Raw genomic sequence first — 14297 nt, 5'->3', positions numbered from 1 at the left:
ACCTGCTGCTTAAGAGATCTGAAAAAATCACTGAACCAACCTAAATATGATCATTTATACCTACAAAACTATTTTTTATAGGTCAAATCAGGTCAAAATTAGCTCTTTAAAGTAACAACTGCAACAAAAACTTGCATAATTCTCCCATCTGGACTCTGCATAAAAACTTGCATAATTCAACTCTCTGACTTTTGCTTATGTCAAAGTGTGATTCTCCTGTTGACATGTAAATATTTACCCGTTTGACATATGCAAATCACTGCATGGGTCATTTAGCATCACAAAGAGTGAATTTAGTACAGCAGATTATGTTGTATCTGTTTAATTTAGATATAGACCAAAATATGATGTTCACAAAGAGCAGCAGAAGATACTGATACATGTGTTCCATTTTATGAAAGCGTGAATTCATAATTAACAAATAAATGTGTGTTGAGGTAAAAAAAATCAAAATAAAAATTGCATTGTTGTCAGTTCTATTTTATACAATATGTTATATTTAAGATTAATCACAATTATAGTGTTGATAGTTACGCAGCCTGTACTGTGCTATGATGGCGCTCATATCACGGGGCGCTAGAGGTCCCGTACAATCCACAGAAATCACGTAACACAGCTGCGTACAGTAACCGTCAATATGGAGATTTCATAGATGTAGCTCAGGCTGCAAACTAGCTGTCGATGGTGAGGTCGAGTGAGGTTAGACATCCAATAAAACCCTAACAGAAAAATGCTGAAATATAAAATCCTATTCTTTATTGTTTTCAGACTGAAATTAATATTCTGTCATCATTTACTCGTCATCATGTCATTCCAAACCTGTATGAGTTAGGCGTTAGATTAAGCCAGGATTAGGCCTTAGTGTGAAAGTCAATGGGGTCCAATGTTGTTTGGCATTCTTCAAAAAGCAAGGAATGCATACAGGAGTAAATGATGACAGATGTTCAGTTTTGGGGGAACTATCCCTTTAAGGCGTATCGCCATGGAGTTCTGTATGTTTGCTAAGAGACGAGCAGTCTGACTGTATACAGGAACAGACCGCCGAGCCCGGCGACGGCTGCCACGGCGACCGCCCTGACGACCAGAAACTCCATGGAGTCCTCCAGCTTGGTGTGCAGTCGCAGGACCTGTCTGTGAGTGTCCTCGCGAGAGCCCGAGTTCTCGATCACGTGACTGGCCAGTCCACGCTTCTCTTTGAGGGGCATCTGAGCGCCAGTTCTCTTTTCGGCCTCCTCCTGACTCAGACCATCCCTCTGCATGAGTCGGGACAGCTGCGTCGCCGGATCACTGCCAAAATACACACTCGTCAGGGGGAGATCTCAGTGTTGGCTTACACTTGGTAAAACATTTTTTTACAGTGTCCTTGTTACATATGTTACTTGTACTTACCGTAGTAATAACAGTAAATTATGCATAATTACATGCAACTAACCCTTAACCAAACCCTAATCCTAACATAACCCTATAGTAAGTACATGTAGTTGCTTAATATTACTCAGTGCTAAAATATATAATTACACTGTAACAATGACACCTCAAAGTGTAAGGTGACGTAGTTATATTGTACTTACTCAAGAACACAGTAATATTTTGTTTTGGTTTAGGGTTATTTATTTGTAATTATGCATAATTTACTGTTATTACTATAGTAAGTACATGTAGTAACTACGTCACCTTAAAATAAAGTGTTACTCATAAAGTGTTACCTAAAACTATTTAAAAAATGATTGCAAAGCTGGAAAAGTAAACGCAAATATACATTAAAATTAGAAATTGGCAGCTGAAAAAAGTTATAAAAAATATATATAAAGGAACATTAAATTACGAAAAAGTTAACTAAAATGAAAATGAAAACCTATAGAATTAAAATAAAAGCTAATTCAAAATATTAATAAATATTTTATTGGTACATAAATCATACTAAAATAACATTATTATCTGCGTTAAAAACTACTTTAAAGTAACCAACCCAATCTGACTCGCGTTACAATGTTGCTATGAAAAACAGAGAAACTAAAAGATATAAAAATGTGTATGTATATCATACCAGTATACGACAACAGTGTGGGTTAGGAACCGAGTGAGACGTCGAGTTTCGAAAAGCAGCGGCACGTCCAAAATCACATACCTGTATCCTAAAGCACAACAAACACAAGCGCTTATTCACGAGACTCATGCTCGATACTCGTGATCTGCTTTGTTTTATGCATGTGTGTGAGTGTACCTTTGATGAAGTACAGCAGTATTTGCTTGAACATTTCTTTATGTATTTCTGGGTGTGTGATGGAGTTCAGAAGTCTTCGTTTCTCTGGGTTAGAGAAGATTATCTGTCCCAGTTTCTGTCTGTCAATCTCGCCATTGTCTAACAAAATTTCCTGTCCAAAGTGCCGCAAAATCAGTCTGTACGCTGGGCTCTGGGGCTTCACCACTGAAGCACAGAGAAAAATCACACAAATAAAGCACACACATATATATATACACACGCACACACATACACCATATATAAAAACAGTACTTAACACCTTTTCGGGCAACCAGATCTGCATCGATGACAGGACATCCCAGCTCTTTGAGTTGAGAAGACACTGTGCTCTTCCCTGAGGCGATCCCTCCGGTTAACCCCACCAGAAACATGCTGAAACAGACAGAAAGCATCATTTACCCATTATCATTTACAGTATGTGGCTCAAGAATATTGATCATTGGCGCTCTCAAGCGGCCACCACTGGAATTTAAATTGAAATTTGGGCTCATTAATATGCATTTATAAGAGCAGTAGGAAACATGACAGACTCAAACAGCATTTCTAATGATAATAACTAACATTATGATTGTCGACTTGTTTATATCTGTACATTGAGCGGTAAAACACAAGTTAAATCAGTTGACAAATTTTGCTTGGCTTAAAATCACTCAAACCACAACAATAATGTGATTATAAATGTTAATAAACACTACTGACATTTTAAAATGTTACAAATATACAGAAAACGCAGTTACCCAACAGCAATGACCTACTTCATATGCTGTAAACAGAGATTATAAAAGCGTTTCTGCATATACATTTAAACGAAAATAAAGACGAACCTCAAAGAAACCCCAAAACACAAATCTCGCGCTTAATGGAAGGTTTCTAAAGGGTTTGACGACTCTTTAATAATACTAGATAAATATATTCCCATTATTTGTGTGCATAACATTGACCTGTTCGCTTGAAAGCAATGTTTTTCTCTTCCTCCTCTTGGTAAATCGTTCAACACAGAACATTAGCGCGGCCACGAGGCCTGGAGCGCGACGACAAGTCTTGAGAATGTGAAGTACACATTTTAAAGTGAAACTTCTACATCTTCTCCCATACATAATGGTTGATTAATCCCTGCCTGAACCAACAAACTGGTTTACCATTGGCTGTGGTATGTATGCAGCAATGACAGACAGGCCTAAAGTATGTTGAAGCAAGAGTAGAAATGGCTGATTTCCAAGAGGCTTTCTTAAAAAAACTTGTTCTATTCTGACATTTAGTCGTTTTATTATCCCACTGCTGTAAGCTTGGTAGATGCTGGATCAATCGGCTTTTAATCTACAACTCTTGGTTGTTTTGTCCATGTTTTTAACCATAGATCACACGATTCACACCACCCTGCCTTAGAGATGAAACACAAACACAGATGGTCAACCTTGAACTGGATCTACTAGTTAGTCCTGATCAAACACACCTGAATCTACTTTTCAAGAGCATGCAGACTTTGATTAGCAGCTCTGACCATGTTTAATTAGAGCTAGAAATTCGGAGAAAGGTCATTGCATTTTTAAGCTTGCCCTAAGGCGTGGAAGTATATATGATTTAGATCAGATGTTATCAAGACAACCAGACTTTCAGGAAGAAAAACATTTGAATTCTGGGTACATAAAATGTATTTCTATCAGTATCTAGTCTCATTATTGTGAAATCTTTGTGTGAAATTTGTTCATATTATTTAAAAAAGAACAACACATCACATCAATGCAATTTTTCTACATTTTTGTAGTGATCCATTGCATTAGCTCGTATTATATGAGGGCAATGAAAGTTAAAAAAAAATAAACATCTATACTCAAAAGATGATTGACAGCTTATCTGCTCTGTAGACCAAAATTTCAGTTTCATATTTAAGAGAAATGAAGGGAAAAACCCACAAGAAATGGAATTTCTTTATTTTATAGCACATGACTTTCGGACACATCAGAAGTGAAACAGTCCATTTCACATGTGATAGGATATTATGAACAAATTATAAAATTGCAAAAGATCCATCTGACATGATTTTAGAACAATTAAGCAAAGCTGTTGTGCACAATGGAAACAACATTATAATGTCATCAGAGCCATATTCATAATCAGTCAAAGAGAGAAATATTTACACAGTACAGAGGGAAATGTGTTTTAGAGCACCACATGTACATTGACAAAGGCATATCGAGATTTCCTGTGTAAATTACCCACAGGACATATGGAGGAAGTGAATGGCTTTTGATTTCAGCTCTTATTGGTTTGAGTAAAACTCGTGCTAAAAACAGTGTGCACTAAACTCAGTGAAACTGTGGGTGAGTTTTTATACATTTTGAGACTATGTAAGGATTAGGGGTTTCAGCACTTACAGCAGATAATCCTCTGTAGAATTCCACAACAACAGCTACTACATAGATTTTAAGTCTCACGCTTAATCGCCAACTTAGTGATGAATACTCCAGAGCTTAATCTCAGTTCCAGTCAAGTTTGTTTAAGGAAGAAAGGAAGGGTTGCCAAACAAGTGACACACATATGAGACATGTTGCAACAGCGCTGTCATTTGCTGTGAGTTGACAGTCATTGCAAGAGACAGCATTAATCACTGGTATACATGTGATTGGCATCAGATCAGCATGAGCAGAGCTATTTTTGTTAAAGTCTCTTTCTATCATGTTTGATAGTCATCAAATAGCTCTCGAGTGTCTCAGCCGCCATGCTCCATACGGTACCCTGTAAATCTGCCTTAATTATTCATAAAATGTTGCGTAAAGTGTTGTGCTTGTTTTGATGATGGTTAACACGAGTCAAATAATAATGTTTTTGTAAAAATTGTACATAGAAAAGTAACAAATTAAGAAGTGTCATAAATTACTAGCTTTTAATATCTGAATGGCTTTTTAAAATGAGCAAAGTCAGATTTTTTTGTCACAGTCAATGCAAGTTACAGACAGCGTGAATATTAACAGCGCTGGGAAAGTTTTGGCCTGTAAACTGGTATAGAATATTTCAAATTGGCATTTGAAATTTTGGCAAATTTCTTCCCATTAGGCATCACTATAAGATGCATTTAGTATCCACCTTCATGCTTGAATAGTGTCTATTTTAATTTGTTGGCATAAAAAATCTGTTGTCCTATACTAATTTTCTCATGCACATATAGGCTATCATACATATACACAAAATGCAAATGGCTCTCTTTTAAACAAATGAAAGGCCGGCTAAAAATGCTAATTGTGGGGAATATACATTAATTTCTACTGTATCACAGTCAATGCTTTTTCATTGTAAGTGAGAACAGGATCCCATTGAAAAACTTAATTTGGAATCAGCTTTTCCTAAACAAATCTTCAAGTGCTAGGTTTAAACTATGTGCATTGGAGTGAAAAATTCATATTACAATAACTCAAAATGCATTATGCAATAACTTACAGAAATTGCTATAACATCACATCACACATAAATGTGAACATAAAAAGCCTTAATATAATTTTCCTCAATCTACTTAAGATAATTAAGGACTAACGGTAAAAAAACTGGAATGTTTGAAATCTGAACTGTAAATGTCAGATGGAAGATTGAATGAGGAATTGACATCAAAATTATGAGTATTGAAGGTAGAAGAACGAAGGGATACCAATAAATATACTGCATTAGAACATAAGGAAACAGGTCTCTAAAGTTTAACATGAAGTTGCGGAGACATCAAGTTCTTGATCCAACACAAGCTAAAATCCATCCATTCAAAAAGTTATTTATCCCCAAATCATTGAGAGTGAAAAGGTACTTTTGGATCCAATAGTTTGTAAGAGTCTAATTGGTTTGGAAATGACCGTAGACTGTAAGACAAAGTCTTCCTCTTTGTGTGTTGATGTGTTGTGCTTTATTTGAATGCACTCGCCCTTCTTCTTTTTTTGGAAACGTCTATCAAATTATCAAGACACAAATAATGAAGTCTGTGTGTGAGCATTTTTGGGTGACATTTGTAAAACTTTCAATTCGAGTCATTATCAATTCGAACACATCTTTAGTTTGTCTAATTGGTCAAGGCAGCTGCTGGGATTGATTTTCTCACTCTACTTCTTGGCATTAAACACCATAAGTGGGCGCTCTTCAATACGCTGCCAGGGACTTTTCTTGTTCTCATCTTTATCGTCAAGGTCGTTGTCATCTTCTGGGCTGGTGACAGAGTCACGTTGCGTTTCGCTGTTGCTACTACGTGAGCTGTTACCTCTGCTTCGACCCCTTCTCGGCATTGAAGACCCCCTTGGTTCCTCGGGACCGTCATCCAAAAGAGGGGTCAAAGGGTTTTCCAGTGGCGAACTGGCCCCCATGCGGCTCACTCCTCCACTGAGGTCCAGAGGGTCATGATAGGTTGGTTTAAAGTAGTGCTTCCCACCACTTGTACCGCTGTTTCCTCCGTGGCCCTTGCGTCCGCTTCCGTGGTGTTCCTCTTTGGTCTTGCGACCGGACGCGGATTTGCGCTCATGTTGGGTATCATGGAGACTTGTATCGCCGTTTCGGTCCTTACTGCTCCCGGCAGGGGCGCTCAATGTGCTTTGTGCGCTGTGGTTTCCGCTGTGCGTGCCTCCATGGCCGAGATCAGCGCCTACATCTATGTATGAGTGGCGTACGTGAGCGTTGGCACGGCCGTCGAGTGATATGAACCAGGCACGAGGATGTTGCTTCACCCCCAGCTCCAGAAGCTTCTTCTCTGTGAGGGCTTGCAGCTCCCCATTCATCTGCGAAATGGTGGAGTCGTTGAACAAAACAGGGATGTGAACCGGTCCTGGTGTTCCACTTGAGGGCCAAACACTATCATCTGAGCCTGCTGGAGATGCACCTTGCTGGGCTTCTGAATGACCTGAACCAGGGGTCTGGCCTTGGTGGTTTTGGCCTTGAATCCCGCTGCTGGTTCCCTGTGAATTCTGTCCGTCTCTGTCTGCCTGGTTCGCTCCATCCTTTCCCTGATCTGTGGCACCGAACTCTGACGAGAGCCTCATGTAGTGGGCCGGGATCACAAGAGTTGGTACCATAGAACGGTACATATTCTCCTTCATCTGATCCAGTGAGCTGCAGAATATAATCTGACCTGGTTGCGTGTTGAGTGACGTTGGACGAGCAAGGTGATCTGGCCCTTGCAAAACCTGCGAGTACTCCGGTGGCTTGTCAACAATTGGTGGAGAAGGCGGATCAGACGTGTAGCCGCGGTTATCATTGACAACGTGCCTCCGGCGATAGTCGTCCTTCTCGCCAGGGCTGTAGTTGAGGCCGTAGTCCTCATGTAGAAGATTGCTGTCCAGATTGCTTGTATCTGTGGCTCGATGCACCTTCATGGGGAAACTCTCTGCATTTCTTTGGGCACCTTTGGACTGCTTGGTCTTAGAGGAATGCCGAAGCTTATGGGCAGGAATGTTTCTGGTAAACTCTTCCCGAGCACTCTTGAAGGCATGGGATGGGGATCCTTCGGATTTGTTGGCATCCAAGTTGCCATTGGAGGCAGCGGGTTCAGCATGGCCACCACAGATGAGGTTCAAGTGGGACATGGAGGTGCCTTGGTCCCGCTTGGATCCGTTCAAACCAGATGGAGCTTGAATCTGTTTCTGCTGCCGTCGGGGCTTCAGACACCTTCGTCTGGAAAATAAATATTGACATTTAGCAATCTTGTATCGTGGCAGTTGAACTTAAATGTGTGGTGCTAAATGATTAATGCTATATTGCGTTTGAAACTAAAGTACCACCTACACTAACCGAAATGTTAAGCAAACGTAAGATGAAAATGCATTTCCTGAAGCAACCATGCCATTTTAGTTTGCAAATTTCAAAACTTATTTGTTTACAAATCATACACATAAGGTAAAAGTGTTTTGAGGTCATAATAACATACTATTGTGTAAGGAACTTTATTAATCAATAATCTGCCCCTTAAATCAAAATTTGTGAGAAATGGATTAAACGTTGCTGGTGTTTTACTGCCACTACTGTTCATTTCAGCTGGAAACTGATCCTGAGGTGGACCCGCGGGCTCAAGGTACCGCCCACACTTCCACTGACTCAATCACAAGTATAGCTGTCAATCATGATGTTACCCCTTTTTATCGCATCAAAAAACTAACTAAAACCAAACTTATTGGGAAAACGAACACCTGAACATACATCTGCGTGATGAGAGCTACCTAAAATGACAATAAACAATCTTTGGGGAAAAAATCATTTGAAATGTAATTACATTTTTTAGCTTGGCTTGCATCCCATTTGATTACATGGAGAGGACAGGGTTTAGCAAGACCTATACTGCAGTCAGTCACCAGGGGGCGATCGAAATGCTTTGGCTTCACTTTTCAGTACGTGTGCGGCACACTTGGTATGTATAAATACGCTTTTGGTTAAAATAAATGTAGGTGGAGGCATGTTCTTCCAATGAGCCTATTTTGTTTATAATTAAACAGGATTTAGACAAATTAGTACACACCTGCAGTAGTAGAGTAGGACACAGAGTAACACTAGTACCAGCAGTGCCAGAGATCCCAGGATGGACAGCAGGAAGAAGGTGTGGTAAGCTGTGATGTCCCTCAGGCCTGGGTGAGACAAACCTGAGCCTAGTGTTCAAATACAAAGCATGCTCAGCATTCGTATGCTTTAAATGTGGTAAATGAAACCAATGCGGTTGCATTTGAGTATATTACCTGCTGAAGAACGGAAGGCTGCGATCCAGTAGCCAAGCTGGGAGGCAGTGAAGTCCCACGTTAGCTGTGATCCCTCTCGAGTGATAAATCCTGTTCCATTTCGTACCCATAGTCCTAGGGAACAAACACGTAGCATTATTTACAAAATGATGAGCTAGCATTGATTGGGCTTTAGCAGGACTTTCTGGAGGACTTTGTTAAATAAAAGCATGTCTTTAAGGTGTCTTAAGCATGATAGTACATACCTGTCTTGGTGTCGTACATCCATACAGGAATGCTGGTGGCAGATCGTATGCGAGTGTCAGAAGGCAGAGGCACGGAGATATGAACGGGCTCGGTGACCTCAACCGCTCGACCCTCGCGGTCAAACAGTTGTGCACTGACCGCTGCTATCGTTGTCAGGTCCGTCCAGCCATTCTCTCCTCCTTAGCACAGTTACACCATCATAAATAAACTGTATTGTCTACAGATCTCTTTCATACTAAGACTCTCTTATCTCACAATTTTTAGTCTTATATAGAAAGACTGTAGTGTTTTTCGGACCTGTGTTGTTTGGTTCCAGAGCGAGTGGATAAGGGAATGAGTTGATTTCATTCTGCTCTCTGGCTGTTGTTAAAACTGCGGTCAGTTCTGTGTAGGAGGAGTTCAACTGTAGGCTCCGCCTTGGAACTTGCAGCCATGGCTGGCTCCGCCCACCTGGAGGTTTAAACAGTAATAGAGTACATTAGCACCCGCCCACTTTTTCAGCGACAAATGGTATTTTTTCCATTCATTTGTCACATAGGGATTTTAAAAAAAGTATTTTTTAAAGGTCCCATTGCATGGATTATTTTATTATTTTAGAATGTTTCCTGGGGTGCCCTTATAATGTTAGTATGTTTTTTAGATCAAAAGTTGTTATAATTTAGAAATAAAAGGCATATTTCCTAAGCCTGATTTTAGCCTCTGATTTGAACGCTCTGTTTGAAGGGGCGTGTCTGCTGTGAGACTTCAGTGTAAACGCCCACTGCTGTGATTGGCTGACATGCTTGCATATGAAATAGCTAGCATTACATGTGGAACTCTCTCGAGAACTTTTACTATTACAGCTATTATACGTTTTTACTATTACAGCTATCGGGATTAACGAATCGTGAGAAGTTTTTTTAAGTATTTAGATCTATTCCCATCACATAAAAGGTTGCAGTGATGAGCATTGATGACAGTCTGTTGATCGCGTGAATGAAGATCTTATCATTGCAACGCAGTTTCTGCACTCTCACAAATGCTTTCACCAATGCAAACATGAGGTAAGTACAGTAAGAGCTTCGTTGTGCAGCGTAGCAGCGTCATTGATTTCATAACGAGTTTTGGCAAGTGTCCAGATAAACTCGCGCTGTGTGATTGACAGCTTGGGCGATTGGAAAGGGATTGTTCTTTGATCGCTTCCTGTATATATTTTAATCACAGTTTAAGTACGATTATTTTCATCCTACTAAGAGAAACGATGTGAAGTTGATCGTTTAGTCACTGGCTTGATTTACTGATGCATAAACAGAATTGAACGACTTTGAGAGAAAGATTATCTGTTTGAACTTGAACAATTACACATCAGAAATTCACATAACCCACTGGTTCTTCAGAGGCTCGGATGAAGGAACTAAAAAATACTTTTGTGTTCATTTGTACATCCAAACACTGAGCAACTGCCATGCTCCGCTCGTTTGCAAGCCATGATGTCTCTCGAGGAATTACCAATATCGCGCTCACGCAGCTCATTTTCTCATGGGCGGGCCAAATTCTCTTTGCGGGCAAAGAAGAGAAAGGGGAGGTGACCTTTCCCCTTATGACGACATAAAGGGAAGATTTCTAGATTCGCCCGTCTGAGCTTTCATTTTCTCAAAAATACCCAGGGCTTCGTTTACACCCATCAAAACGTCTAGCCACTGGGGGACCATAGGCAGGCTAGGGGAACTCATATTAATGTTAAAAAAACTCATAAAGTGACATTTTCATGCAATGGGATCAGCTATGAGGTGAATCACTACAAACTTTAATTTGAAACAAAAAGGTTTTTGAAAATGGGACAAAAATACAAAGGTACAAGATTGTGTACTTTACGTATTTAGTGAGGGAAAGAACTACAATGAAGCATTGCGAACAGCATAAAATTTAAATTAAAATGTCCGAATTAAAAACGATGGAGAAACATAAAACTTCTCATTTACAAATGTTGATTATATACATAAACAATATATTTAAAATGTATTGCAAAATATGCAAATATATACAAATATTTAAGTATTTTGAGAGCGTAGAAAGATCGACTCGATAACATCATTCACAGTGCTTCATGGGAGTGGACTGAGCTTAAGAGTGTTGATTGTTTCGACTCTCTGATTGGTGGAATTTTCTGTACAGCATCATGGGAAATGTAGTTTTTCACCACAAATTCCACTGTTAAACACGATTATTTTAAAACTAAATTGAAATTATGCGGGATGACAGCTTCAACAGAAGCAAATACCATTGATTAACAACTGTGTAGCTCACAGTAGGTCTGTCTTTAAAGGTTTATAAGTTATCATTCAAAATCAGTTTCAATTTCCGGAACCCGACTGTAGGACTCTATAACTTTTATTATAGAGATTTATATGCCACATAATTAAAAAGTCTGGGCCTAAATGTGTTTCTTGATAAATCAATGGTATTTGAGATTGATTGATTTATTTATTTTTCACATTATTTGGAGACTTTGAAGTCGCACAGAAATGTTCATTAATGGCCAAAACTGAAATGGACCAGAATAGAATGTTTATACAGTCTTTTTCAAAAATGTTCCTTTTTTGATGTTACGTATGGGTATACAATATTTTTATACAAGAGTTTGTGTAAACCAACATTATTATATGATTATATAGTAGACTGAATTCTTAAGTTTGGAAACCAAGTGTATTTTGGCATAGAAATGTCTTCTAATGAGCGTGTATGACAACTAAGGCCATCTCTGCGCTGGATAAAAGCGTATGCTAAATCACTAAATGTGATGTATGCTACATAGCTGGGTTGCCAGTTAGGCAATTCATGTCCTTTGTTCTAATATTTTGTGAAATGTAAGCCTCTCCAAAGCACGTCACAGATAACCTTACAATGGCTGTCTTTACTCCACAATATATGCCCTATGATTATAGTGGAATTGGAGCAATTAGATAGCAGATTCAGATGCCAAAAGATTCTGTAATGGCATTAGAATATTTCTGCTGTTGCTATGGTGACAGCTGCAGGAAACTGAAGTGTCAGGTTGACATAAGCTGAAAGCTTTAAGGAGAAGAAAATATTGATATATGGACACATGCCATGCATGTGCCGACTCAATGTCACTTTTTCGTAATCCACAATCCTCAATAATAATCGTATACTTTGTGATATGGATTTTGCTATAATCGTGTGTATATATATACAAGTTGCTTTAAAGGTCACAGATGTTTTCTTACTTGGGGAGCCATGAAAGACCTGGATGACATCATCATATAGGATCAGTGTGCCAGGCTTCTGGGCCATCAGGTAAAGACTGACAGAGGCATATACTAACAGAGAGAGAGATTTGTTTAAAAAAAGTCAAATAAAATGGGCACAGATGTCTGTTATGCCACACTGATGGACATCAATATAAACTTCACTTACAAAATATCAGAATTAGCAAATTTTTACAAGATGTATAATGTATTCTCTTTAGGTTAGTGTCTACTCACAGGGTACGCGGCTGGCGTGCCATGGCACTGAGCTGGTGAGGTAATCTCTCTGAGATGCTGTAATGATTACCCATGTTCCTGTGCGGTACAGAAAGCTGACCACCTGTACGCCATCACTGCCTGCTTTGCTTTGTGCCAGCACACTCTGGTTCCCATGAACCGTAATAGCAGCGTTGGACAGGGGTGAAAGATCACCGCCGTCAAACACCTGGACCCTCACCTGCACCTCTGAGAGGGATAAAACAATATCACATGACCAGATGCATGGCAATAGCATTACCAGACATATTTACGATCAGAAATAGGAAGTCAAACATCAAATATAACAAATGCTCCTTTTAACCTATTATATGATGCACTAAAAGACCCAATGGGTATAGAAACCTCTTAGATTTGAACACAGACAGCTTCATGATTCTCATAAAAAAAATATGATGCAGCTCTCAAACAGCATTCTCAGCCCACTCTGGAACAATAGCATGCAATCATATAGACAGCTGAAGTAATAAATAAGCACACTTATAATGCGCCTGTAATGAGCTGCCAGTGGGCCTCAGTAAATCTTAGATTTGCATAATTGACATGCACACCAAAAGCTGTTTAGATTCAGTATGCTTTTTCGTCCAGCCAATAGCTTAGGAATTTCTAACAGGGAAAGGCCAGTATTGCAATAATATGCACTTATTGTTTCTGGTCTATAAAGCCATGCGATGCATTTAGAGTAAAATTCGTCAAAATCTGCATTTCAGAATTTGCATTTAGCAATCAGAGGCTGATGCAATCAAGTAATATGCTTTTGCATTTATATTTAGCTCGTTTGCTCGATGTTTTACAAATAAAATAGCCCACCACTCCCTCATCCAGACCCGCTATGCGCCCCTTTATTCTCTACTCACCGAGAGCTTCCCTTTCAGGGATCGATTTGCCAGCTATCCCTTTAAAACTGGACAAAAATAGAAAGAAAAGAAAACGAGAGACCAAAAAGGATGGCATTTTCAAAGCTACATCGCTGTTTCCACCTCGTCAGCCATTTGTGTATGTGTTTTTTCAGACATGGTCGCCAGCATCCTTCTGTGTGCTGCGGGATGCTGCGCTGCCGCCTGTCATTGTCAGTGGAAGAGGAAAAACAGCGGCCTCGTGTGGTCAAATTGAGCGGTGCTTTTAAAAATCACACGCTACATCAATATTGTTTGTTTTGGGAATCTGTTCTGTTTGCATAAAGGGGAGTTCTTAAAACTAGGAGTTCACCGTGGTCCGGTCCTCGGTGTTTTTCTGAGGTATATATAATAAAGGTTGTGAAATAATTACCTCGTGAGAGGTTCTCCGGACCATAAATGTCTGGTTGGGGCAAGTTGTCATGTAGCTATTGTAAATGTTAATAATCTAAATGTATAAATGTATCCAATGTCATAATACAGTGTTTGTTGAAATGCTTGTTTTACAAGCATTCGACAATTTCATAATTGTTTTGTTGAAATTTTGTTTTGTTTATTTGTTTTGTTCATTGTGACAACATGCCCCACTATTGGGTTTCACATTGGAAATTTGAGCTGTCTTGAGTAGGCTATCTAAAATGTTTTGAGTTAAGTTATTGTTAATTCTATCTATCTATCT

At 39.3% G+C, this 14297-nt stretch overlaps 2 protein-coding genes across 4 annotated transcripts; both read right to left on the bottom strand.

The window, feature by feature from the left end:
- Positions 1 to 306: 306 nt before the first annotated feature.
- dcakd (dephospho-CoA kinase domain containing) lies at positions 307 to 3647 on the bottom strand. Of its 3 annotated transcripts, none has more exons than XM_084399566.1 (5): positions 3205 to 3647; positions 2523 to 2635; positions 2225 to 2428; positions 2048 to 2135; positions 307 to 1287 (listed from the first exon to the last, which is right to left on the bottom strand). In XM_084399566.1, exons 2-5 carry the CDS (start codon positions 2632 to 2634, stop codon positions 1002 to 1004), a joined length of 690 nt encoding a protein of 229 aa, XP_084255692.1. In that variant the 5' UTR covers position 2635; positions 3205 to 3647; the 3' UTR covers positions 307 to 1001. The 3 variants fall into 3 exon arrangements, with proteins under 3 accessions (XP_084255692.1, XP_084255691.1, XP_084255693.1); XM_084399565.1 differs by having other exon boundaries at positions 3088 to 3271; XM_084399567.1 differs by lacking the exon at positions 3205 to 3647 and adding an exon at positions 2963 to 2986.
- A 532-nt stretch (positions 3648 to 4179) lies between these two features.
- fam171a2b (family with sequence similarity 171 member A2b) lies at positions 4180 to 13794 on the bottom strand. Its single transcript, XM_084399529.1, has 8 exons — positions 13580 to 13794; positions 12684 to 12911; positions 12426 to 12518; positions 9496 to 9648; positions 9198 to 9377; positions 8953 to 9066; positions 8739 to 8865; positions 4180 to 7900 (listed from the first exon to the last, which is right to left on the bottom strand). The coding sequence occupies exons 1-8, from the start codon at positions 13674 to 13676 to the stop codon at positions 6343 to 6345; spliced, it is 2550 nt and encodes an 849-aa protein (XP_084255655.1). The 5' UTR covers positions 13677 to 13794; the 3' UTR covers positions 4180 to 6342.
- Positions 13795 to 14297: the final 503 nt, after the last annotated feature.

Source organism: Rutilus rutilus (assembly GCF_951802725.1).
Source record: "Rutilus rutilus genome assembly, chromosome: 24".
NCBI classification, from domain to species: Eukaryota; Metazoa; Chordata; class Actinopteri; order Cypriniformes; family Leuciscidae; genus Rutilus; species Rutilus rutilus.
Note: the sequence above shows the minus strand (reverse complement) of the source record. Positions and strands in the feature narration are given on the sequence as shown.